The 24,952-nt window shown below is 35.9% G+C and overlaps 1 protein-coding gene across 1 annotated transcript in view; it reads left to right on the forward strand.

Moving 5' to 3' along the window:
• The window catches only part of LOC145683189 (short-chain dehydrogenase/reductase family 16C member 6-like), a 66,863-nt gene extending 43,206 nt beyond the window's left edge, over positions 1 to 23,657 (forward strand). Inside the window, exons 5-7 of the mRNA XM_081754552.1 lie at positions 4,157 to 4,239; positions 19,771 to 19,887; positions 21,245 to 23,657. Coding sequence (XP_081610678.1) covers positions 4,157 to 4,239; positions 19,771 to 19,887; positions 21,245 to 21,353 — 309 coding nt within the window. The 3' untranslated portion in view covers positions 21,354 to 23,657. The remainder of the gene's footprint in view (positions 1 to 4,156; positions 4,240 to 19,770; positions 19,888 to 21,244) is intronic.
• The last annotated feature ends 1,295 nt before the right edge of the window (positions 23,658 to 24,952 follow it).

Consider the following 24,952-nt stretch of genomic DNA (forward strand, 5'->3'; position numbering starts at 1 on the left):
TGACTAGCGCTAGAATTTTTGGTGAAGAAGAAGTATTGAAATTGATGTGTCGAAATCTAGGAAAAAAAGTTTTTTGTGGAAAATTAGTGGAATGAAAACTATCGTAATTAATCACTATAATGCATCATAAATACTTTTAATATTTTATACCAAATTCTATGCATTTAGATATTTGGGCACTTGAAAATATGCCTTGAATGAACACCGGAAAATGTAAATGAACATCATAATTTGACCTTCGATTTGTTGATATGTCAAGGCGTCGTAGAGTGAAATAGAAATGAATTAAATTTGACAACATTCATCGTCTCAGTGTTGGAAAGTGTCAGACTTTATTGGTTTGCCAGTACTTTATACTGCGAGAAGGAGCGTTCAATGTGTACAGACGATGTCAGACTTTGTTGGTTTGCCATAGTAGTTTATACTGCGAGAAGGAGTGTTCCATGTCTACAGACAATGTCAGACTTTGTTGGTTTGGCAGTAAAAGTTTATACTACATGAAGAAGCGTCTAATGTGTCTACAGACGATGTCAGACTTTCTTGGTTTGCCATAGTAGTTTATACTGCGAGAAGGAGCGTTCAATGTCTACAGACGATGTCACACTTTGTTGGTTTGCCATAGTACTTTATACTGCGAGAAGGAGTGTCTAAAGTCTACAGACGATGTCAGACTTTATTGGTTTGCCATAGTACTTTATACTGCGAGAAGGAGTGTTCCATGTCTACAGACAATGTCAGACTTTGTTGGTTTGGCAGTAGAAGTTTATACTACATGAAGGAGTGTCTAAAGTCTACAGACGATGTCAGACTTTCTTGGTTTGCCATAGTAGTTTATACTGCGAGAAGGAGCGTTCAATGTCTCTAGACAAAGTCAGACTTTCTTGGTTTGCCAGTAGTACTTTATAGTGCGAGGAGCGTTCAATGTCTACAGACGATGTCAGACTTTGTTGGTTTGCCATAGTAGTTTATACTGCGAGAAGGAGTGTTCCATGTCTACAGACAATGTCAGACTTTGTTGGTTTGGCAGTAAAAGTTTATACTACATGAAGGAGCGTCTAACGTGTCTACAAACGATGTCAGACTTTCTTGGTTTGCCATAGTAGTTTATACTGCGAGAAGGAGCGTTCAATGTCTACAGACGATGTCAGACTTTGTTGGTTTGGCAGTAGAAGTTTATACTACATGAAGGAGTGTCTAAAGTCTACAGACGATGTCAGACTTTATTGGTTTGCCATAGTAGTTTATACTGCGAGAAGGAGCGTTCAATGTCTATAGACAAAGTCAGACTTTCTTGGTTTGCCAGTAGTACTTTATACTGCGAGAAGGAGCGTTCAATGTCTACAGACGATGTCAGACTTTGTTGGTTTGCCGTAGTAGTTTATACTGCGAGAAGGAGTGTTCCATGTCTACAGACAATGTCAGACTTTGTTGGTTTGGCAGTAAAAGTTTATACTACATGAAGAAGCGTCTAACGTGTCTACAGACGATGTCAGACTTTCTTGGTTTGCCATAGTAGTTTATACTGCGAGAAGGAGCGTTCAATGTCTATAGACAAAGTCAGACTTTCTTGGTTTGCCAGTAGTACTTTATACTGCGAGGAGCGTTCAATGTCTACAGACGATGTCAGACTTTGTTGGTTTGCCATAGTAGTTTATACTGTGAGAAGCAGCGTTCAGTGTCTATAGATACCGAAGCAGCATGCTTTGTTTTAACGACAAACTTCAGGCCCATCACATTACTTGGATCTCCAACTTCTAAATGGTCGAGGTTTTTCGCCTAACTAACTACTTTTAAGTCTTGAGTTCTGCTGATCCCTGCATGCTTTTCAGCTTGAATTATGTTCAATAGTTCCTTGTCACGTTAGTGTTTACACTCTCAGTAATCTATAAGAGGCCGAAGAACTTTTTCATTTGCCACCTCATACCTCTCTGAGTTTATGTTTTGATATCTTTTCTGTTATGCTATGACATATTTTTGAACAAAATTATGAACATTGTTGTCGATAATGTAAGGACGCAATAAATCAACGATAATACTGGCGGGAAACGAGAAAGAACCAAGACCTACATCTGTACAATATGTATAGATAACGAATGAAAACTTTGAGTTTGGTGCTTATCTGATGACTTGGAAAAAGGTACTTTTAGTGGATAGAAATTTCGAATTCGGAACCCCAAAAGTCGTGTGCTAACTTTCAAAAACCATCAACAAACTCGATGATCTTATATAGCATCAAAAATGCAAGACCTAGTCATGACAACGAAATCAATCACGGATTCCCGCTTCTCGCTGAGATGATACATGATGACGCTCATGATCTGTGCGCTACCAATCGGATTGCATTTCATTCAATGCGCGTAAAAGTACTGCTTTCCAGTTCCGTTGTTCTATGTAGAGCTCACCTTTTTGGTTAGTGGCTGAGTATCTTTGCAAATGACATGATACTGGCACAGTTCATGCTGCATTACTGTATTCGAAAGAAGAGACACGTTTTAATAGTTGAAAACATAGAGTACAGCTCACAGATGACGAAAAGAACCCTAGCAGAAGTAGTGTGACGTAGGTATGGGCTCGCCCGCTTTTCACATGGGGGTTTCAAATGACACCACGGAATAGCACACAGATAACTTGACCCGAAGTAGCAGACGACATCTAAGTATAGACCACACCTCAAAAACCGAAAGTGGGCTTGACCGTGTCGTTAACCTTTCCCCGCTACCCCTGTTTTAGGGTTCTTCTCGTCATCTGTGAGCTGTACATTATTTTGTCATTCAATACTTTGCATGCAGAAGTTATTGAAATAAGCAGGATACGATGGTACAGAAAAAATTCCCGAATTCAGCTCCTTGTCATTTCCCGAAATTTAAATTTTCCCCTGATTTACACCATTTTTCGTCTGATCTCTTAGCAAGTATAGAAACGCAGGACTGTATTTAATAGCAAAACCCATAGATTGGAGTGAAGAGTGGTACTGAAATAAAAATAGAAGCTGTGTATGAGTACAGGGTGATCTGTTTTAAAAACTCACGGATTTCATTTGGGTCTAGAATTTCTAACTGAAGTCCGATCTTCATGCGGTTTGTGGCAAATGATCAAGGAAAGATTAGAGATTTATAGGACTACGTTTACTGGTTTAAAATTTGTTCGGGGTAATATCGGCCACGCCTCGAGAAAAACAGCAAATTTTCGCCAATATGCCTTTGCAATTCGAATGATGTACAGTGTGGAGATTTGAGTTTTCTTTGTTAGATGGCAACCTCGCCAAGGTCAATAAGAAACAGGAAGCTTTGCCGTTGTATTGGGAATTGTGCTGTACAGTTCTATCCTACTGTGTGAGTATTATCAGGACACAGTGAGAATAGTGTACTTTTTAGAGCAACATGAGTTTTTGGACAAAGGAATCTGTTGTTGATACGCAAAGGGTATTTAGAAACAAATTTGCTTCACGTTCTGCCCCAGACAGGAACATAATATGATCGCTAGTGAATATATTGGAAGAAACGAGATCGCTTCTGAGTGAGACAGGGAAGTGTCGGCCCCGCAGGCGGGTGTTTGGAAGATGTCAGTTATCGATTCCCTAGGTCATCCAAGAAATTCCTCCTTCGTTTGTTGCAAGAAACCGGCTATAGCTATTCAACATGTGATTTATAGTGGTGTTACCACTAACATTTAATTTGTATTCTCATTAACACTTAATTCGTATTCTTCAACTTCGTTTCAAAAGTCGAAAACCATATTCCAATTGTAAGGTACACTGGCCAATATTTGCTGTTTTTCTTCAGGCATGGTCAATATTACCCCGGATGACTTTAACCCAGTAAACATAGTCCCATAAATCTTCCAACCTTTCTTAATCATTTGCCACAAACCGCATGAAAATCGGACTTCGGGAAGAAATTCAAGATCCAAATGAAATCCGTGAGTTTTTTTTTAAATCACTCTGTATAAGGGAATTTATGCTTTTCTGTTCTATATAAATAAGTCATGTTGGTGTTTCTTGTTATTAAAAATTAAGATTTTGTTGATGGAACTGTGATTCTTTGTATGTTCCCAATTTATTGCATGCGTACCATTATATCAAAAGAAATATACTTGTTACTGACTACCGCTAGATAATTCATTCTAAAAAATATATATATTTTTTTGATATTTCTAGGCAATGGGAAAGACTGGTATATACAGCACAGTCATTTGCCCATATTTTACCAACACTGGGATGTTCGATGGTGTCCAATCAAAGTAAGTATACGTTGTTGTGTTTGTGTTGCACTTAATATGGAGACAGCGCACACTACAAGTTAATGATTCTAACTTTTTAACTAAAAACAAAAGTCTCGTCATCAGTGCTACCAGTAATATATTACTCTTATAAGTAGGGAACCAATCTCTTCTCATCAGCAATTTTGCAATTAGTTCGACGCTCCATTCTTCCCTACCCTGAGCTTGAATAACACTGCTTTTTACTTCAGTGTTCTTTTTCTTCCCTACATCTCGTATTATTTGATTCGTGGGTGTATATCGGGTGATTCAATAAGAACGTACCATGCCTATATCGCAGCTAATACTGCACGTAGAGCCTTCAAACAAAAAATTGCATTACCAAATCGTATGTGTAGAATGCAATAAAAATAGTAGCGACACCAGTGGCGTATCGTGAATATCTCCAACGGAAGTCATCTGCAAAACTTGACATGGAAACAGGGGTTGGTTGAGCCTCCATTGAAACAAGCGCACAATGGGAGAAACGTTGAGAGGAAACACCCTCGCACCATCTGACTTTCACCTAGTAATGCGACCGTGTTGCTGCCAACGAGGAAGAAATATGCCAAGGTGTTTCCTCTCGACGTTTCTCCCATTGTGCGCTTGTTTAAATGGAGGCACAACCAACCCCTGTTTTCATGTCAAATTTTGCAGATGACCCCCGTTGGAGATATTCACGATACGCCACTGGTGTCGCTACTATTTTTATTGCATTCTACACATACGATTTGGTAATGCAACTTTTTGTTTGAATGCTCTACGTGCAGTATTAGCTGCGATATAGGCCTGGTACGTTCTTATTGAATCACCCGGTATATATATAATATCAGTCGCGGCCATCCTCTACGTATCTTTTTTTCTGCATATTCCTCCATAGGTAATTCCTCTACGAGGTGTGATAAAAAAAATACGATGAATAATTTTATTAGAAACAAAGTATAATAATAAACTTACATGAAATTCGATTTACTCTCCTTCAAAGTACTGTCCTTGGCTAGCAATGCACTTATCCCAACGGTAAATCCATGACTGGAAGCATTTCTGGAAGGCTTCTTTTGGAAGGGCGTTCAGCTGCTCTGTCGTGGCCCTCTTAATGTGAGGAATGGTGTCCGAACGTTTTCCTTTAAGCACGGTTTTAATTTTGGGGAAAGAGCCAGAAATAGCGCCATGTTATATCTGGAGAGTAATATGGATATGGATATGGACAGAGATGAATATTTGTTTTCGGCGAAAAACTCCTGTTCGTCAGTCAAAAGTCAGGGAACGAATTTCCCAGTCACGAGATGTTTAGTTCTTTGGAAAGCTCTTGAATAATTATTCGTCTGTTTGAACGAACAATTTTTTGCCACTTTTTGAACGTTTTCTTCTGTTTTTTTTAAGGTTAACGGACGCCTCGTACGTTCCTAGTCTTCTACCGACTTCTTCAGAGTTACAGCATTATCGAAACACACCAATTTCAACATTTCAATAATTTCTTTGGCACTTTTTTTTTTTTCAACTTGAAACAGAACTTAATGTTCACGCGTTGTTCGAAATCCATGATACGCGACAAACACGGTAAACACAAACTCACTCTAGTAGCAGTGATGCCAACCTGAAACAATATGAAATCCCATGTCCAGAGGCAAAAAATCCCAGTTTACGTGTGAATTTCCCACGTTATAATAATTAAAACTATGCTATAATATTAAACATTAAATTTCTGTGTGCTAGTCACTTTTTACAATATCTAAATGAATAACCCGTATATTTCGATCTTCTTGAAAAATCCCATATATGCTGCTTATTATTCCTTTCCGAGAAAATAGGGTCAAAAACTCCCACAATATGGGATTTTCTCCACAGGTTGACATCACTGTCTAATGGTTCTGGACGCTTACTGACAAGTCAGAACGTGTTCCAACTTGACGGCGCCTGTCTCAACGGATCAGGCTATCGGACAAATTACATCAAATGATGGTAGCGTAAGCAGTTGCTGCTAATAAATAAATAAATAAATAAATAAATAAAATCATTCACCGTATTTTTGATCATACCTTGCATGTCTCATGATATATCCAGTCACCCGTTTCTCCTTTTCGAAATTTTCTTCTTTATATTTCTCTTTTTTCCTACCATTTCACACCTTATCTACCCACATCTAATTTCCAACATCTCTCTACAACAAGGTTCTGTTTTTCCTTTCTCCTAGAGACCATGCCTCATGTCCATACAATGTCACACATATGCTTTTATCAGCACTTTCATTTCTGTCAATGCTTCCGGTTAGAAAATTCCGTTTCTCTTCAAATAATTTCTTCATATGAGCTTTTATTTACAGGTTCTAGGGTAATGTGATATTGATTACCGCACCAAAATGCATAAATGACTGTTTTCTATATCATAGTAAAATATGAGTCATATATTTGTCTTCTGTTCCTTGTTATGCGTGTTTTCCTTACGTGGCTAAATACTATACATATTTTTTGATTTAGTGATGTTTATTGATGATATAGTGAAAGTAGAATTTATTGATGATAGAGTTAAGATGTTAAGACTTAAAGGGAAAACGAAGGACCTAGTGGTGATACAGACATATGCGCCGACGACTTCGCATGCAAATGAAGAAGTAGAGGAAAATTATGAGAAAATAACTAACTAACTAACTAACTAACTCTATGGCCTATGGAACCCGGAGGTTCAATGCCGGGTTCACAAAAGCTCTCCACTGACTTCTATCCTTAGCTAACTGGATCCAGTTTCTACTTTGTATTCCAATCTCTGCGAGATCCATCTTAATATTGTCTTCCCATCTGCGCCTAGGTCTTCCTAATAGTCGTTTTCCGATTGGTCTTCCAGTCAAGACTTTGAAAGCGTTTCTACTTTCTTCCATTCTAGATACATGACCCGCCCACCTAAGCCTCCTAGACTTGACGACCCTAACAATGTTGGGTAAAGCGTACCGGTATAAATTATGTAGTTCCTTGTTATGAAATTTCCGCCATTCCCCATTCCCGTTCCTCTTGGGTCCGAATATTCGTCTCAGGATCTAGTTCTTGGAATGCCAACAGCAATGGTTTGGGTCTATCAGACCCGATGCTAGTAAAATACGCATCCAATACAGCAAGCGAACACGTTTAAAAACAAAATAGGAAGCGACTAAGAAGGTAATGTCCTACTGTAGACTGAAAAGTAAAGGAAGTAAATACAGAGCCAGCAGTGTTGTCAAGTAAAGCTAAATACTTTTTTTTTTCAAAAGATTGGGCACCATAGCCTAACGTTACATTGAAGTGTTAATTGGATATATATATATATATATATATATATATAGACATTTTACAGTAAAATGGCATGTTTTAATAGTTTGTAATAGTACAGTGAGCCAGTTTTAGTTCCGCAAAAATTGTCAGAAGTGAAAGCACTCGACTACATCACCATGCATTGCTGTATCCAGAGGCAAAATATGTTAGGGATCAAAATCTTAAGGTTGCCAGATTTTCAAGACAAGAAAAGAAAGATTTTTTAGTGATATCTGATATTCAAAATTTACGTGTTATAAACATATATACTATGGTTTCAATACCAGTAGTAAAATATAATAACGTTAGAAATTCTCATGACACGCTGAGGAATTTGAAATTAATATTCTATTTACAGGTGTATGAAATTTCTGAATACTACTTGCACTTCAAACTTTCGGCTCTTGTCTGGAGCCTTGCTCACAAAGGACAAAAACAAGAGAAGGAAAAATAAAAACATTAGGAGAATAATAAAAAGAACGGACTTGCCAGCATAGAGCAGTGGCTAACAACATTTTATCAAAACCAAATATCATACGTCAAATAATTGTAACATGAGTTACAATATGGCGAGGTTAATTTGCGTATTCCTTTGTTTATCGGTGGAAATATGCCACTACAGTATACATTTTGAAATACTGCTTCCTATTGATCTTTTAATCATTCCCCTCTCTAAATTTAATTCTTATTTAGATAGGTACACCTTGTCTCAAAAAGGTTGAGCGCATTCTTTATTGGTGTTTTGAGGCAAAAATTTTCTAAGTCCAGCTTCGGGTATCTTCGGGAAAAAGCAAGCCAGGTTCGAACCTCCAAGCCAGCCTTTGCAATCGGGAAAAAGTTTGCAGATGTGTTTTTCTTCTTTTAAATATAATAAGACTTGTTACCAAGTGTTTAAAAAAGCAACATTGATTGAAATACTTAATGATACAATATTTCGAAACCTTTTATTAATATGAGCACATGCTTGTTTGTCATTTAGCTTTCTATACGTAATGGAACATTTAAATACGTTAAAGAATCTTTCCATATGTAAAAGAATGCTCAAAGTTAAGAAATAGAACATAATTATCGCCTGAGTACTAAAATAAAAGTCAAAGTAGAACAGAAACAGCGTTTGTCATGGATATGAATGTCATAATTATCTTGAGATCCGTTATACATCGCTAGAAGCTGAGTTCTAGAAGTCCTTGTGTTAGCTCATTGGTAAGCTGTCAGATTTCAAATCATAAGGTTGTGAGTTCGAATCCAATCTGGGTCAGTATTTTTTTAAAATTATATTTTCCGCAATGCATGAAAAATTATATAAAATAATTACATTAAAATACATAAGTTGTTTATATATAACATAATAATTGCAGAACATAGTAATTATTATGTTTAAAATATAACATCTGAGATAATTTTCACAGTAGGTCGTTATTATATATGAGGATGTAAATACAAGTTAAGAAACTCGTTCAATAGCAATAAATAAATCATGTAGTGTATTTATTTGCAGCTATTTGTCATATAGAGAGTAATTCTCAACATTCATAATATAGAATGTCATTTATGTTCTTGAAAAGTTATTCGATGCATAAACAGAGGGTATAAACAGAGAATCCAAAGTCGGAACGCTCGCAAAAAAATTCATGAACCCCAAAGGTCACGTGAGCAGACTGGAATTGTCCTTATGAAGCATGCCACAGCAGAAAGTCTTTACATAGATTTTCAATTCAATTCCTGATATATGCTTTTGCAATGTGGAAGTGGTGATACCTTGAGTCGCCCTCTCTCGCTCGCTCGCTCGCTCACTCTCTCTCTATTTATACAGAATATAAAAGTGGATTTATTTGTGTGTTTCAACATAATTCTGATATATCTAGAGCAATTTTAACTATATTCCTTACAGTCTGGAAAAAGAGTACTGTCGGGATACATATCAAAAATGCTAGAAACGGGTCGATATTATTATTGAATCCATAGTTTCGCGGTCGCTTAGGTGAATAGTTCTACTTTCAATTCAAGTCCAATTAAGCTCCCATTAGCACCCAGGGTGGTTACGTAGCGACATAAAGATATCGAAATCAACCGATATTAGAATCGAATCATAAGTTTTCAGCGCCGCTAACAGTGCAGCATTTCCCATTAGTCCACATTAGTCCCATTGCCTAGAGGGCAACATATTTGCAGAGTGCAAATTTTAAAACTTGAATAATATTTTAATTTTTTCCGTATGAAAAAGTTAAAAATCATGAGCAAATATACTATTTCACGAACAATCCTCTTTTACTATTCTAATATGTTTAATAATAGCGTAAGAAATGTAATAGTAATTCAGAACATGTTTCACAGTTGTTATTTTTTCTTACATAGTTGTAGCTGTAGCATGTAGTGAGTGGAATTTAACTGTAATAAATTCACTAATTAACCATATTCGAATTAAGTTTTATTTTTAAGTTCGGAATGAAGGGGCGGAGAAATATGGAGTTATTGGGGGCACCGAGCTTTTCTACATTTTATTTTCAAGATCTCCATTTTTCTTTTGTCATTTGTTCCTAATAAAAAAAGTTCAGTCACTTTTGGATTGTCATAGGATAGTAGGAGTTGGATTTTGGGATGCAGCCTGTGAGATTCTAGAGGAGCTAACTGCTTGAAAAAATATTTTTGAATCATCTGTAACATATGAAATAAGGATATGTATCATAAAAAATTGAAAGTAACTATGCGTAATCATCACGGTCAAATTGCAAAGTCAAATGAATTGACGTTTGGTATATAATCAGGCTCCAATCCCAACTGGGAAGTTATCATACGCGTGTCACTTTCATTATAATACATATCCTTAGGGGGAGTAGAAGTCCGACTTTTTGCGAAAAATTTAGTATCTCACAAGCCGTTCAACTGAGAGCTGAAATTCAGCATATAACTCTTTATTAAAAATAAAGAGAATATGCCCTGGCATTTTTTTAAATTGTCTTTTATGAGCGGGGGGACGGGGGTGCATTTTCTATATATTGGAAATTGGTAGTGGGTTGATTTGTAAAAATAATCGAAAACGATTGATATTAGTTGAGAAAAAAATTGAGTAATGCAAACTAAAGTTCTTTTTGAATTTTATACCCACTGCTTTCTATTTATAATTGCTGAAGCTGGTGTTTAATATATGGAGCGTTCCGAGCATAAGGCAATCAAGCCATAAAGTTAGAGAAAAATGGCCATAAAATTTGTATTCTAAACTTAATTACATGGGCGTTTCCAATTAGTACGGCATGCTTAATTATATAGAAAATTAGTTTTTCTCTCTCTTTTTTTTTTTTTTTTTTTTTTTTTTTTTTTTACGTTGGTCTACTTTTCCTTGATTCGAAACTTTTAAATTTCACCCTATTTTCTACTGAAATGTGTCTGTAAGGCAACAAAGAAATAATTACATATGATAAATTTAAATTCATTTTAATTCGGAAGATGAGAAACACTTTGCCATTATATATCGTAAAGGTCAGACCCACCAGTATTGTAACAAAGAGGTGCTTGAGCCAATAACGGTAGAAATTCAAACTCCGATAAGTGATAATTTCACAGTCTTGTTTTATTACAAGTGTAATCTCTTTAGTCAATGGAGAGGAGGACGTGGGTCATCGGTCAGAGTTGATGTCGATGAGTTTTGGTGGGTCGGAGTTGGTCGCAATGGTTCAGAGTGGTTCATAGTTGGTGGTGGGTCAGAGTGGATCACGATGGTTGATGGGTCAGAGTGGGCCAATGGGTCATTTGGGTGGTGGGTCATGGTGGGTCGTGGATCAAATTTTCATTGACCCACACCATCTCTGGTTAAAATTGTACTAAAGATAAGAGGCACCGAAGATGCATGTCGGCTATTATGCTCAAATTTTGCGCATGGATAGTACTCCACCAGAAAGCAATAAATCTGAAACGGTTCACGGTATGACCTCCTAGAACTCGAGATGTAGGGGTTTGTCTGATTGGCTAAATTAAGACGTCAATGATTTATCCTTCAACAACGAAGCTTTTTATGATCGTTTCCGTGGGGAAGTCAGAAGAACACGTGCCTAGTAATCGTAATATTGATAGTTCGCGTCCACCCCGGGGTATTTGTTTTGTGTTTTTTTGTTTCACCTAAATATAAACAAATCACACATATAGGCATTTTAACATATTTTGGGAGAGTAATTTTGTGGTTCGTTGGCGTTTCATCGCGTCTCTGCCGCTGGTAGTAAAGTTTTCAATATGGAACTTGGGCCATCACGGATCGTCGCTGCGGGGCCACCAATTTCTGGCGAGAGGTTAATAGTTGACCATCTGTAGTCCACCGACGCTTACAGCTTAGGGTAATGAACGATGTCCTTGCCTTGTAGACTTCATGACTACCGACATCGGCAGTCAACTAGCTTTTAGTATTCCTTTACTAACCATCTATCGTTCATGTTTGTACACGGTGTTGTCATAATAATAATAATAATAATAATAATAATAATAATAATAATAATAATAATAATAATAATAATAATTATTATTATTATTATTATTATTATTATTATTATTATTATTATTATTATTATTATTATTATTATTATTATTTGTAGTAACAGTAGTATAATTGATGATAGAATAATTATTGTCTATGTATTGTCTAGGTAGGACTACACACAGGATTTGGCTCGTTTTGGTTCGACTTGACTCTAATCCGAGTCGAGTTGGAAGATATTTTTCGCGCCGAGTCCAAGAGTAGACCTCAAAGATGTCTGTTTCGAGTCGAGTTGAGTTTCAAAGAAAAGTCGTTCGTGCCCATCCCTACTAATGAGAGCTTAATCGGAGTTAAGCGAAATTGAAAGTCTCACTATTTATCTAAGCGACCCCGAAAACTATGAATCTAATATCGATCATTTTCTAGCAATCTTTTATATGTATCCCCCTCCCATTCACCATAGGTAACCCGACAGCACTCTTTTTGAAACTATAAGAAATGTGGTTAAAATTACTCTAGGCCAGTGGTTCTCAATCTAATTCCTATCACGATCCCCTTTTATCACACGCTCTTGCCAGCGACCCTTTTATAATTTGTTTTATAATAAGCTTATGTGGGATTTTTAACATACCTATTTCTATAATAGTAGAATCCATTTTTTTTTTGTTTATAGTGAACAGTGCCATGGAAAATCATTGCCCGGGGCGAGAGTATAGTACGATGTCACCGTATATATGAGTGACGTCGACAGACTAGCTACGAAGCGCCACCATGGTTGGCACGAAGCTCAATAACATATTCAAAATAAACCCTACCTTTCCTTAATTTTGAGCACATTTTATTACGTTTTTCCTTCTATTTTACACATGTGCACATGCACTTTCCTAACTTGAGTAACACACTTCCTCCGAAATGTGTGGCCCCTCTTTTCGGCGCCCGGCACTGACAGTGGATACAGTAACTGTAATATCTATATTCCCAACGACGAAGGTGCTGGTTCAAGATGGATGTTAAACTCCTTCATTGAAGAGGCCATTAACGTATCCGATCTAAGCCCACAACTTCTTGACCAAATAATAGAATGATCGTGCGACAAGTCTTTGCAACTGGTTTTCTGTAACGAAGACTTGGACAAGTTCTGCCTGATGTGGAGAGAAGAATATCCTGGTCTGGTGATTGCTGCTTTAAAAGTAATAATTCCATTTGCTATATCGTACTTGTGCGAAAGTGTTTTTTTTTATGATAAACATTAAAACAAAGATAAGAAATCGCTTATCAGTTGAAAACGGCTTGATAATATTCGTCATGAAGATTGAACCGGGCATTGCTGCACTAGTGAAATTACACCATGCTTAGGTATCTCATTAGGTTTTAATTTTAATTGTATTTCAATGTGCAGGTTTTGTTTCATGTGTATTTTTCTAGTATTTCTATATACAGTTCTCATTAGTTTTATATCATACCTCTTTGATTTAAATTCATTTTTAAACAACTCTACTAACTAACTAACTCTATGGCCTATGGAACCCGGAGGTTCAATGCCGCGTTCACAAAAGCTCTACACTGACTTCTATCCTTAGCCAATTGGATCCAGTTTCTACTTTGTATTCTTATCTCAGCGAGATCCATCTTAATATCTTCCTCCCATCTGCCCCCAGGTCTTCCTAATGGTCGTTTTCCGTTTGGTCTTCCAGTCAAGACTTTCAAAGCGTTTCTACTTTCTTCCATTCTAGCTACCTGACCTGCCCACCTAAGCCTCCTAGACTTGACGACCCTAACAATGTTGGGTAACCGTATAAATTATGTAGTTCCTCGTTATGAAGTTTCCGCCATTCCCCATTCCCGTTCCTCTTTGGTCCGAATTTTCGTCTAAGGATCTTGTTCTCAAATACTTTCAGTCTATGTTCTTCCCTCAGAGTAAGCGACCATGTTTCGCAACCATACAGAACAACAGGCATGATTATCGTTTTGTATATTTTAAGCTTCAAATTTCTCGACAGAATTCGCGACGACAAGAGACTTTGAACCGAATAGTAACACGAATTCTACACCCTTTGAAAATGTTCAGTAGACTTATTTTTTATTGTTCTTTACAGTGTGTATAAAAAATAAAAGTATGCCTATCAGAACAAAATTAAAAATAATATTTAAAAATAATTTCTGGTATTAGATTCTAACTATATTTGTCTCTTCCGCCTATCTTCGCGATCCCCTAGGGGCCGCGACTCCCAGGTTGAGAAACCCTGCTCTAGGCATACATGAGTTATGATGGAACATACATACATACACTTTTATATGTATAAATGCAGATAAGAGAGAGTTGAGAGAGAGCGATTAAGGAATTACCGCTCTCAATCTCTTCCCTTTACTTTTGCGATTCGTGAATTTCTTACGTGACAGTTTGGGGCTAGCTAGTTTTTTGTCTTGAACCACGATCCGATTTTCGATATGCTCTACCTAAATGCTGTAATGCGATTATTGAGAAGTTATCTGCGATGAAAGTAGCTGCAAATAAATATATTACATAACTTATTTATTGCTATTACACGATTTTTTAAATTTGTATTCAATATTCACAAATAACACACCGACGTTCTGTGAATACCTCAGATGTTATATTTTAAAGATAAGAATTACTTATGTCGTGAAATGATATGAATATATATATTCAACTCATATATACAACTGATGATATGAAAATATATATACAACTGATGAATTGTAATGTAACTATTTTACATAATTTTCATGCATTAAGGAAAGTAGAATATCATAAAGGAATCTCACCTGAACGGGTATCGAACTCACGATTTAAACGCTCGGTGGTGTACCACTGAGCTAATATGACCGCTTTTCGGAAGCTGCTTCTGAAATATAACTGAGCTCATACGTAAATGCTCTTTTCCGTATGGAAATCACAATGACGAAACGAGAGTGTGAATACATAGTCTCGAAATATTGTATCATTAAGTATTTCAATCAATGTTACTTTTTTCTACACTTAATACCATTTCAACATGTCTTATTATATTTAACAGAAGGAAAAACATATCTGTACATCTTTTCCCGATTACTAAGGTTGGCTTTGGAGGTTCGAACCAGCAGCTTTAGTTTACTGTTTTCCGAAGACACCCGAAGTTGGACTTCGAAAGTGTTCGTCTCAAAACAGCTATAATCATATCGCTCAATCTGTTTGGTATATGGTATATGTTTTTATACGTGTAAAGTCTGTATAAGAATTCATTCTTTAAACAGCTTTTCGTATGTATTAATATTCCTTTATAAAAAATGTTTTTATTATTATTATTACGGCGCACCATTTTCAGATTTCTTTCGCGAGTCGTTGACCAAGTCGTTCGCCACCAGCGTTGCCAGACTCACAGCTCGGAATTATTCCAAAACCTGATCGAACTTATGCTAGATTCGGTCAAATTATGCTAGATCCTCATAATTACTAATTCAGGAGTTTAAAAAAAAAAAAAAACAAAGTTGAGATACGATAACGTAACTTAAAATACACAGAGAGCAAGAATGCATGGATAGAAGTCAATACTTCACGCACCAAAATTTTAACTCAACTAAATTACTGCAGTCGTTGCCAAACTCAATGGCGTATATATCGTATAAATGAATGCAAAGTTTTTGTTTACATATTTTGAAAGAAAATTACTTCGCAGCATAAGCGGAGTTGGGAATCGTCTGCTGGGGGAGGGGGCAGATTTTTGGTCGGTCTCGGAGCTGTCATTTCAGGAATAAATATGATCATGAAGTCAGAAGTAAAGATGGTGAAGTTGTCAAACAGTTGGGGGGAGAATGGCCCCCATAGCTCCGCCCATGCCTCGGAGTTAAAGGATTAGAAAACCCTGGGTGGAGCCACAAAAAAAAAAAAAAAAAAATTCCAAAACGACCAACTTCTCCAGGTTTTACGGCTTTTTGATAACTTGCTGAAATTGTGCTAGATTTGGGCAGGATGCTAAAAGCAAGATGCTAGGTGCTAGAGACATGCAAATTATGCTAGATCTAGCATCATTATGCTAGATCTGGCAACGCTGTTCCCCACAATAGGCGTGTCGTGCAAGTAACCAATCACACGTCAGGTACTAGCTTTTACCTATTGCTTTCTTCTCACAGCTCAGAACATTGGTAACTATGGATAGACGTACAGCAGTAATTACTTTATGGGAGTTGGAAGGTTATTCTGCAACTGCAGCTAGCAGGCGAGTAGGTGTCCCGGCCTCTACAGGAAGGCAATGGATTCGGAAATATGGTGCTACAGGTCAGACTGGTAATTTACGATCTCCTGGTCGTCCGCATGTGTCAACCGAAGCCCAAGATGCGAGATTAGTAAACGAAGCCCGGTTAGACCCACTAAGGACGTCTAGACAGATAAGGGAAGCTTCTCTCTTTCCTGGTAGTAAACATACAGCTCTGCGAAGGCTTCGTCATGCTGGGTTACGTGGCCGTGTTGCTGCCGTGAAGGAAAAACTCTCAGACGACCACAAAATTTACCGTCTCGCGTTTGCACAGGCGAATGTGGGTCTCAATTGGGAAAACATAGTTTTCTCAGATGAATCCATATTCACAACATCAAAGGAGGGACGCCGTTTTGTGTATCGTCAGAGAGGCACCCGATATGACCATGGATATGTGGCTGCTTGCAATCGCAGTGGCCGTGTATCTATTTTATGTTGGGGTTGGATTTCCAGTCGCGGAGCAGGACAGCTTCATAGAATTGAAGGACATCTGGACAATGCTCAGTACTTAGACATTATCAGTAATATCATGGTGCCATCTGTTTCAGCCTGATGGTGTAATTCAGTTCCAGCAATACCAGTCGCTAATACATATTTCCCGTGTGGTTCAGGAATGGTTCGCAGGGCACCCTGAGATTGATTTAATCGACTGGCCGCCTCGTGGAGCAGACCTCAATCTCATGGAAAATATGTGAGCAGAAGTGAAGCGTACTCTAAGGGAAAGTTGGCCTGAGGCAGATCCACCAAGAACTCAGGATGACCTGAGGCATCTTGTTTCCGAAGCATGGCTGGAGGTAGGAGAAGGAGATAGATTTGTCACGAATATAATAGATTCCATGCCCAGAAGAATGGAGCGTGTAATAAATTCAGAAGGGTCTTGGACACAATATTAATGACCCCGCCTTAACTCCCGAAAACAGCCCTTTTCAGGGCTACCTAAACGCTTCTGAAAATATTTCTAGAAGTAAACCACTCCTTGTATCCGATTTCTGTGCAATCCTACTAACAAAAGAATGATAATTAGCTGTAGCCTTTGAACTCAAGACCTCTTCAGTGGCAAGTCCGTACTCTACCAGTGAGCTAACATGAACACGCAAACCTAACCTGAAGAAACACGACTTTCAATTTCTGGTATTCGATGACAATGATGCTCATATACTTTGCAAATGTATTCAACTTGGGATATTCTGCAACACACACACACACATAAACAAAGCGAAAGAGAGAGAGAGAGAGAGATGAATACACAAAAGTATATTCAACGTATTCGAATGAGACTCTAAGTAACGACATTCCGTTCTAAAGAGAATTTGTGTTTCTTCCCGTGACGTTAAGGGGATCGGGAAAAGCTATGTGTCTTGAAGCAGGATACGACTTTGGATACTCTGTTTATACACTTTCTATATCCGTAAGAATATACTGTATTTCACGAATATAAATAACATACTGTAATGAGAATATTGAGAAGTTAAATCTGTATGACAAATAGCTGCAAATAAATACACTACATAACTTATTTATTGCTATTAAACGATTTTCCTAACTTGTATTTAACATTCTCATATATAATAACGACCTACTATGAAAATTATCTCAGATGTTATATTTTAAACATAATAATTACTATGTTCTGCAATTATTATGTTATATATAAACAACTTATGTATTTTAATGTAATTATTTTATATAATTTTTCATGCATTGCGGAAAATATAATTTTAAAAAAGTATTGACCCAGATAGGATTCGAACTCACAACCTTATGATTTGAAATCCGACAGCTTACCAATGAGCTAACACAAGGACTTCTAGAACTCAGCTTCTAGCGATGTATAACGGATCTCAAGATAATTATAACATTCATATCCATGACAAACGCTGTTTCTGTTCTACTTTGACTTTTATTTTAGTACTCAGGCGATAATTATGTTCTATTTCTTAACTTTGAGCATTCTTTTACATATGGAAAGATTCTTTAACGTATTTAAATGCTCCATTACGTATAGAGAGCTAAATGACAAACAAGCATGTGCAAGGTTTCGAAATATTGTATCATTAAGTATTTCAATCAATGTTGCTTTTTTAAACACTTGGTAACAAGTCTTATTATATTTAAAAGAAGAAAAAAACATCTGCAAACTTTTTCCCGATTGCAAAGGCTGGCTTGGAGGTTCGAACCTGGCTTACTTTTTCCCGAAGATACCCGAAGCTGGACTTAGAAAATTTTTGCCTCAAAACACCAATAAAGAATGCGCTCAACCTTTTTGAGACAAGGTGTACATAAATTTTCAAAAACGAATCTTTCTATTTTATAACGCATCTTTTTTGTTGAATGTAACTATCGTTGTAATTACTCATATAAAATCCACAAGTATGTATTCCATGTCAAGCACAGTGTAATTTTTAACTAAGCAATACGAACACAGTATATAAACTACAGACAAGTTGTTGTTATTTACCTTTAGGACAGGAGCGTCATTTCAGACTTTGGTTGTGGGGGGCAAAACCCCTCCATATAAGTAAAATTTCGCGTTTTTCACTCATTTACTACTACTCTATTGATAAAATCTATATAAATCTCAAACTCAGGGGGGGGGCAAATGCCCCTCCCTGTCCCCCCTAAATGACGCCCCTGCTTTATGACAGGACAAGATTTAACAATCTTTACCAATTAAGCGCAGGTGAAGCATACGTACCATCATATAAATTTGAGCATCAATATTTCAGTAACTGCAAATAAATTGGACATACTTTCTAAAAAAGTGAAAGATAAACAAGAAAACCTTTTATCATGATTTTAACCTATAGGATACAGCGAACTGAGGGCTTGTGAGGATCAACTAATAGTTTCAAATTAGATAATTCAATTACTTCATCAAATGATACCATTATGTGTCGATGCATCTTTGCTTTCTATAAAATTAGTTAGAAAATTTGCCAAAACTTCTTGGAGTTGTTACGGCTGAAGAAAGCAATGGAGAAAATACCAAACTTATTCTCACAAATATAATATGGGCTTTCGAGCACAGTGGAGCAGTGTCATATTGAATTTATTTAAAATCAGAAGCTAACATTAAGAATTGTTGGATATCTTTTTTCTTTTCATGCATTGTTATTTGGCTTTCGAGCACAGTAGAGCAGTGTCATATTGAATTTATTTAAAATCAGAAGCTAACATTAAGAATTGTTGGATATCTTTTTTCTTTTCATGCATTGTTATTTGGCTTTCGAGCACAGTAGAGCAGTGTCATATTGAATTTATTTAAAATCAGAAGCTAACATTAAGAATTGTTGGATATCTTTTTTCTTTTCATGCATTGTTATTTGGCTTTCGAGCACAGTAGAGCAGTGTCATATTGAATTTATTTAAAATCAGAAGCTAACATTAAGAATTGTTGGATATCTTTTTTCTTTTCATGTATTATTTTTTATTTCTTAATTTTTTTTATTTTTTTATTTTTTATTATTATTATTATTATTATTATTATTATTTTTGTTTTGTTTTGTTTTGTTTACAGACTGATGCCTGTAATGGATCCGAATGACGTGGCAGAGGAAGTCGTATCCTCCGTTCTTTGTAATGAACGTACGGTCATTATTCCCCGTTTAATCCGATGGGTTCTTCCAACCAAATAGTAAGTATATTACTTGGAATTGTTTATACAAGATTTTGTTTTTCTTATTCAGCATGTCTTCTAAATTTGAGCCGAATTTTGTAATCACTTTTCCCCCTTAATTCTATTAATCCAATCTTCTATAATTGTCTCTACATGCTTATATGTATATCTCTCGTACTTTTCCATCAATTTCGGAACAAACTCTATACTGCATTGCGTTCTTTGTACAAAAGTAATTACATAGGCTCCAAGGAAAAAATGAGTGGAAGTAGTAGTGACGAATGTGAAGTATAGGGAGGAAATTGCCCCCACTTTTTGTCCTTGAATACAATGACAAGATACTTTCAAAATCAAAGAATTTTCTTTTTTATAAATATAAACACAACTTAAAATATACAGGGTGTTACAAAGTGTGTCACAATATTTTCGGATCAGATTTCTCATATCAAAATAAGAAAACAAGATTCATATGGGTCTGTGCTGAGAAGTGGATAGTTCGGAGTTAGTTACAGGGTGCTGAAAACGTGAAATAAGTGACATTTAGAAGTTCATAGCTCAAATACTATGGAACCTATCGTAGTCGGGTCAAGTCAAGACATCACTCAGAAACTGGTATGTGAACTTCCCAAATATCCATGTTTTAATTATGCTTCAATACTTGCACACCAATTTTTTTTTTAGAGAGGTACAGTAGATGGAGAGTGATCAAGTACTCCCAAACAATCTCTCTAAAAATTAGTGTGCAAGCACTGGAGGTTCTGAAAAATGGATATTTGGATAGTTCACATAGTAGTTCTTGAAGTGATGTCTTGACCCAACTACGATCGGTTCTATAGTAGTGGAACTATGGACCTTTAAAATTCGCTTGTTTCACATTTTCGCCACCCTATAACTACGAAACTATGCACTTCCGACCACAGGTTCATATGAACTTGTTTTCTTATTTCGGTGTAAGGAATCTATTCTCAAAATATTGTGACCAATTCTTGTAACACCTTGTATGTGGAGAATGAATTTATGCATTTTATAATGCATTTGACATATTTATTTTAAATAGTCTGATCAAAGCAAACACTATTATTATCATCATTAAACTATGTTACGGTTTATCATTTATTGTCTGCATCATACACAGACACATTAAACACAGGGTAATGTGTCTGATGAAGACATATATATTGTCGAAACAGTAACATAGTTTAATAGTAATCAGTGTATCCTTTGGTCAATTTTTTTTTCTAAACTTCGAGTCCTCAAGCTAGAGATAGTAATATCCAGCCAGATATTTATTTTATGCTATTTCCAGTTTAATTCTTTAAATGTATTTGTTACTTTATTATTATATCTTTCTTATTATGTCTTTGTGTATTTTCAGTCTTTGTCCCAACAAAAGCAATGTGAAATTGGTGAACTCTGTTTTCGGAGGATCTTCAGCCATGAAAACCTTCAGAGGAAGAAATAAGCTCGTCGAAAAATCAGGGTGAAAGACAGATCCATAAACATTCAGCTATCATATATGATACGTATCATAAGTCCTCATATTTTCTGGTGCTTTTTCATCAGGATGTGTCTGTGTGTATGTAGTGGATTTCTGACTGTGTTGTGTGTGCTACACATGAAACTCAAATAATAATAAGTACTATGTGAAAAGAGCAATTGGTAAAAACATCAAAAGAACTAAAGTTAAGATATTAGTATTCCTGTTTATTTTCCTCGTGATAAACAGTGTGTGTAAGAGTTGAACAAGTGAGTGAGGAAATTAGTACCGAGGTAATTACTATACAGGATGTTTGAAAACATTACTGACAACGTTTGGGAGGTGATTCCTGACACCAAGATAAGACGAAAAGTATAGACCAACTTGGATGCACAAATGCTTCCTTTCGGAGTTATAGGCTGCCGAAAACATGAAAGAAATGAATTTTAAAGGTCCATAGCTGCAATACTATGAGACATACCATAGTCGGGTCAGGACTTCACTTGGGAACTAATAGACCTATGTGCGCTATCCAAAAATGCATTTTTCAGCATCCTAAGATACTCACGTAACAATTTTTATAGAGACAGTTTGGCTACGGGGATATAATTTGAAGTACTCGCCAACTACCTCTATAAAAGTTGTTGCGGAAGTACCGCAGGATTCTGAAACATGGATATTTGGATAGGGCACATACTAGTTTTTAAATGATGTTTTGTTCCGACTACGGTAGGTCCCATAGTATTGGAGCTATGGACCTTTAAAGTTCATTTTTTTTCATGCTGTCGGCAGCCTATAACTTCGAAGTGACGAATTTCTGCACCCAGGTTGGTCTATACTTCTGGTTTTGTTTCGATGTCAGAAATCACCTCAAAAACGTTGTTCTTGTTGTTTTGAAACACCCTGTATGTATGTATATATAATAATTTCGTTGTATAGGAAATATCGTAACAAAAAGATTCATCTTTAATCATTTGAAGTTTCTTTCTTTTTTTTTTTTTTTCAATCTTAAAATATAAACAGCATCCTTTTAATATTGAGTAGAAACTAATTTAGTCGTACGAGTCAAGTGCAGTTACAGAAACTGGATTGGTTTTGTCTGTTATCATACCATAGATGATGCATTTCTTTGTTTAGTATGCGTACCAGACTTGATTTTAAGCTCTCAAAGGCAACATATGTGATTTCGTTGAAAGAGTGTTTGTGGCTAATACAGTACGATATATATATTTAGTCGATAGTCTTCTTTGTATATTCCCTTATTTTTTGTTGTGTATGTGTCCTAATTCTGTGTAATTGTGATGGTGTATAATCTAGTTATAGTAATATTTTAAACAGGAGTAAACGTGGATTTGAAAAGGTAGGGGGACACCATAGTTACTTTTGGAAGTGGGGAACGTCTTTCCCCCTCACTTTTACCCCTGATTTTAAATACAAAAATTTGTTATACATAATATAGTCATCATTTTTACACATTCAACAATAAAAGTCCTGTTTTTCTTTTCTGGGAAACTTTTTAAGATGATTTTTTTTTTAATAAAAATACGTAATAATTCATGTGTATTACATTTTTTTATTAGCCATTCTTGATTGCCTTGTCTGTATTAGATGATACATTGTATTGACCAATATACAGCATAGAAATAGTTCAATTCCATCAAGAATCTGAGTTTATTTTTTTTTAAAGTTTTTTTTTACCAAGAGTGGCGGCTTTAGCGGGTAGGCCAGGTAGGTACGAGCTCACCCGAAAAATTTTGAAAAATATATAATCGCTAAAAGACACAATAAAGAGTAAACATATTTTCCACTATTTATGTTAATAGTAGATAATTATTTAAGAAATGGCATCAACCACTACTGTAAAAGTAATTTCTTACTGTCATTAATCAACCTAATGTGTATGTATATCCATAAGCGAGGGATCGGGACTACCCAAAGTTAATATCCTAAAGCCGCCCCTGTTCACAAATAAGACGAAATTTTTGTTTAAGAGCATATATATATATATAATCCATGCAAAATTAATTTATTGTATTATTCGATCATTGACTTATGTTTCATAAAATTAATTACAAAAAAAAAAAATTTGATATCAATGTTAATTTTAAAAATATTTTAATTTTACTATCTTTTGCTACTCGTAAGTATAATTAGGTTATGATGCATGAATTTTCATGCCAAACAAGGTGCCTTATGTAGAATTATTTTCATTTATCACGTTTTAACTACATACTAAAATTCACATTGCAAGCATATGATTATCCTTTAAGATCTTGTGAGCATTATGTATATACCATGCTGTTATTTTTTTTTTTTAAATCAAAGGGCCTTATGCAGAGTCGTTTTGTCTTGTGATTAGTGCCATACTAAAGAGTTCAACTAACTTAAGTTTCCTGCAGTAGTCAGGCGTTTAGTATGACGCTAATCATAAGTCAAAACGACTCTGCATAAGGAGGAAAATGTTTAGTATTGTACTAATGTGTTAACTACAAGATTAAAGATAAAAATTGTCGTATACAAGGGTCAACATACATTGTCTCGGATAAGGACAAACTATTAGCGCTATTAATGTTTCAGATATATTATGTATACTGTTCATGTTAGATATAAAGTTAATACTTCAATATTATGTAAAAAAGACAATAAAATTGTATGAAAAATATGAAATTGGCTTAATTACGTGATTTTTGGCAGCAGTAGTCGAGACACGGCTCTTCCAATAGTAAAATATACATTTTTCGAGTCGAGACATCACTTTTACAGCACATTTTCGAGACGAGACAGCCACAAATCTTGTCTCGTGCGCATCGCTAAGTAAACGGTCAAACAAATCCCAGCATGAATTTCTTGATTCTTGTGAAGTACAAGAACTCAATTCTCGAACAGTAGCGAACACCTGTTCCATTTAGTTAGTTATCACGGTTTTACTATGAAAACTAGTCACGTCTTTGTCACAAACAAGATCCTTATCATTGAAGGTGAAAACTATTTTTTTTTTAATTTTAAGAGACGTAGAAGGAAAATCAAGAAAGGTATTAAAAAAGCTAGTTGCACTGGAATTGCAAACTGATATATTGAGATTGGAGCTCGATATTGAATTCTATGAAAAGGATAACCATCTTCCGAAAATTTTTCTGTATTCCATATTAGTTTCAATGGCATTTTTTTTTTGTTTTGTTTTATGCATAAGTGCTTCTATTGGTGTACAATTAGTATAGTATCTGTATATTCTATGGATATTCATAGCACGTTCCGAGCCAGATTTAACACAAAAATCCCTTAAGTTTGTTCATATCCACGCACCTGTGACCGAAATGAATTATTTTGTATCAAATTGCTCTAATTGGTAAGTTGCTCGCATTTGACCTAATTCTAGTCAATATGTCACTAGCAAAGAATAATATTATATTTCAATCAGTGGCGTATTTAGTATTTGGTTTCGGGGGGGGGGACTATGTACAACATGTGAACAAGCACTTATATTTTTCTCAGAAATGGTAAGAAGGATTATTATTGTACGTGGAATTTCTGGGAGGGGGGCTTGTGCCCGATAACCACCCCCTAAATACGCCACTGATTTCAACTTTGAATAACCATTGGGAACTA

This window comes from Thermobia domestica, chromosome 4 (genome assembly GCF_964235325.1).
Source record: "Thermobia domestica chromosome 4, izTheDome1.hap1.1, whole genome shotgun sequence".
Classification (NCBI taxonomy): domain Eukaryota; kingdom Metazoa; phylum Arthropoda; class Insecta; order Zygentoma; family Lepismatidae; genus Thermobia; species Thermobia domestica.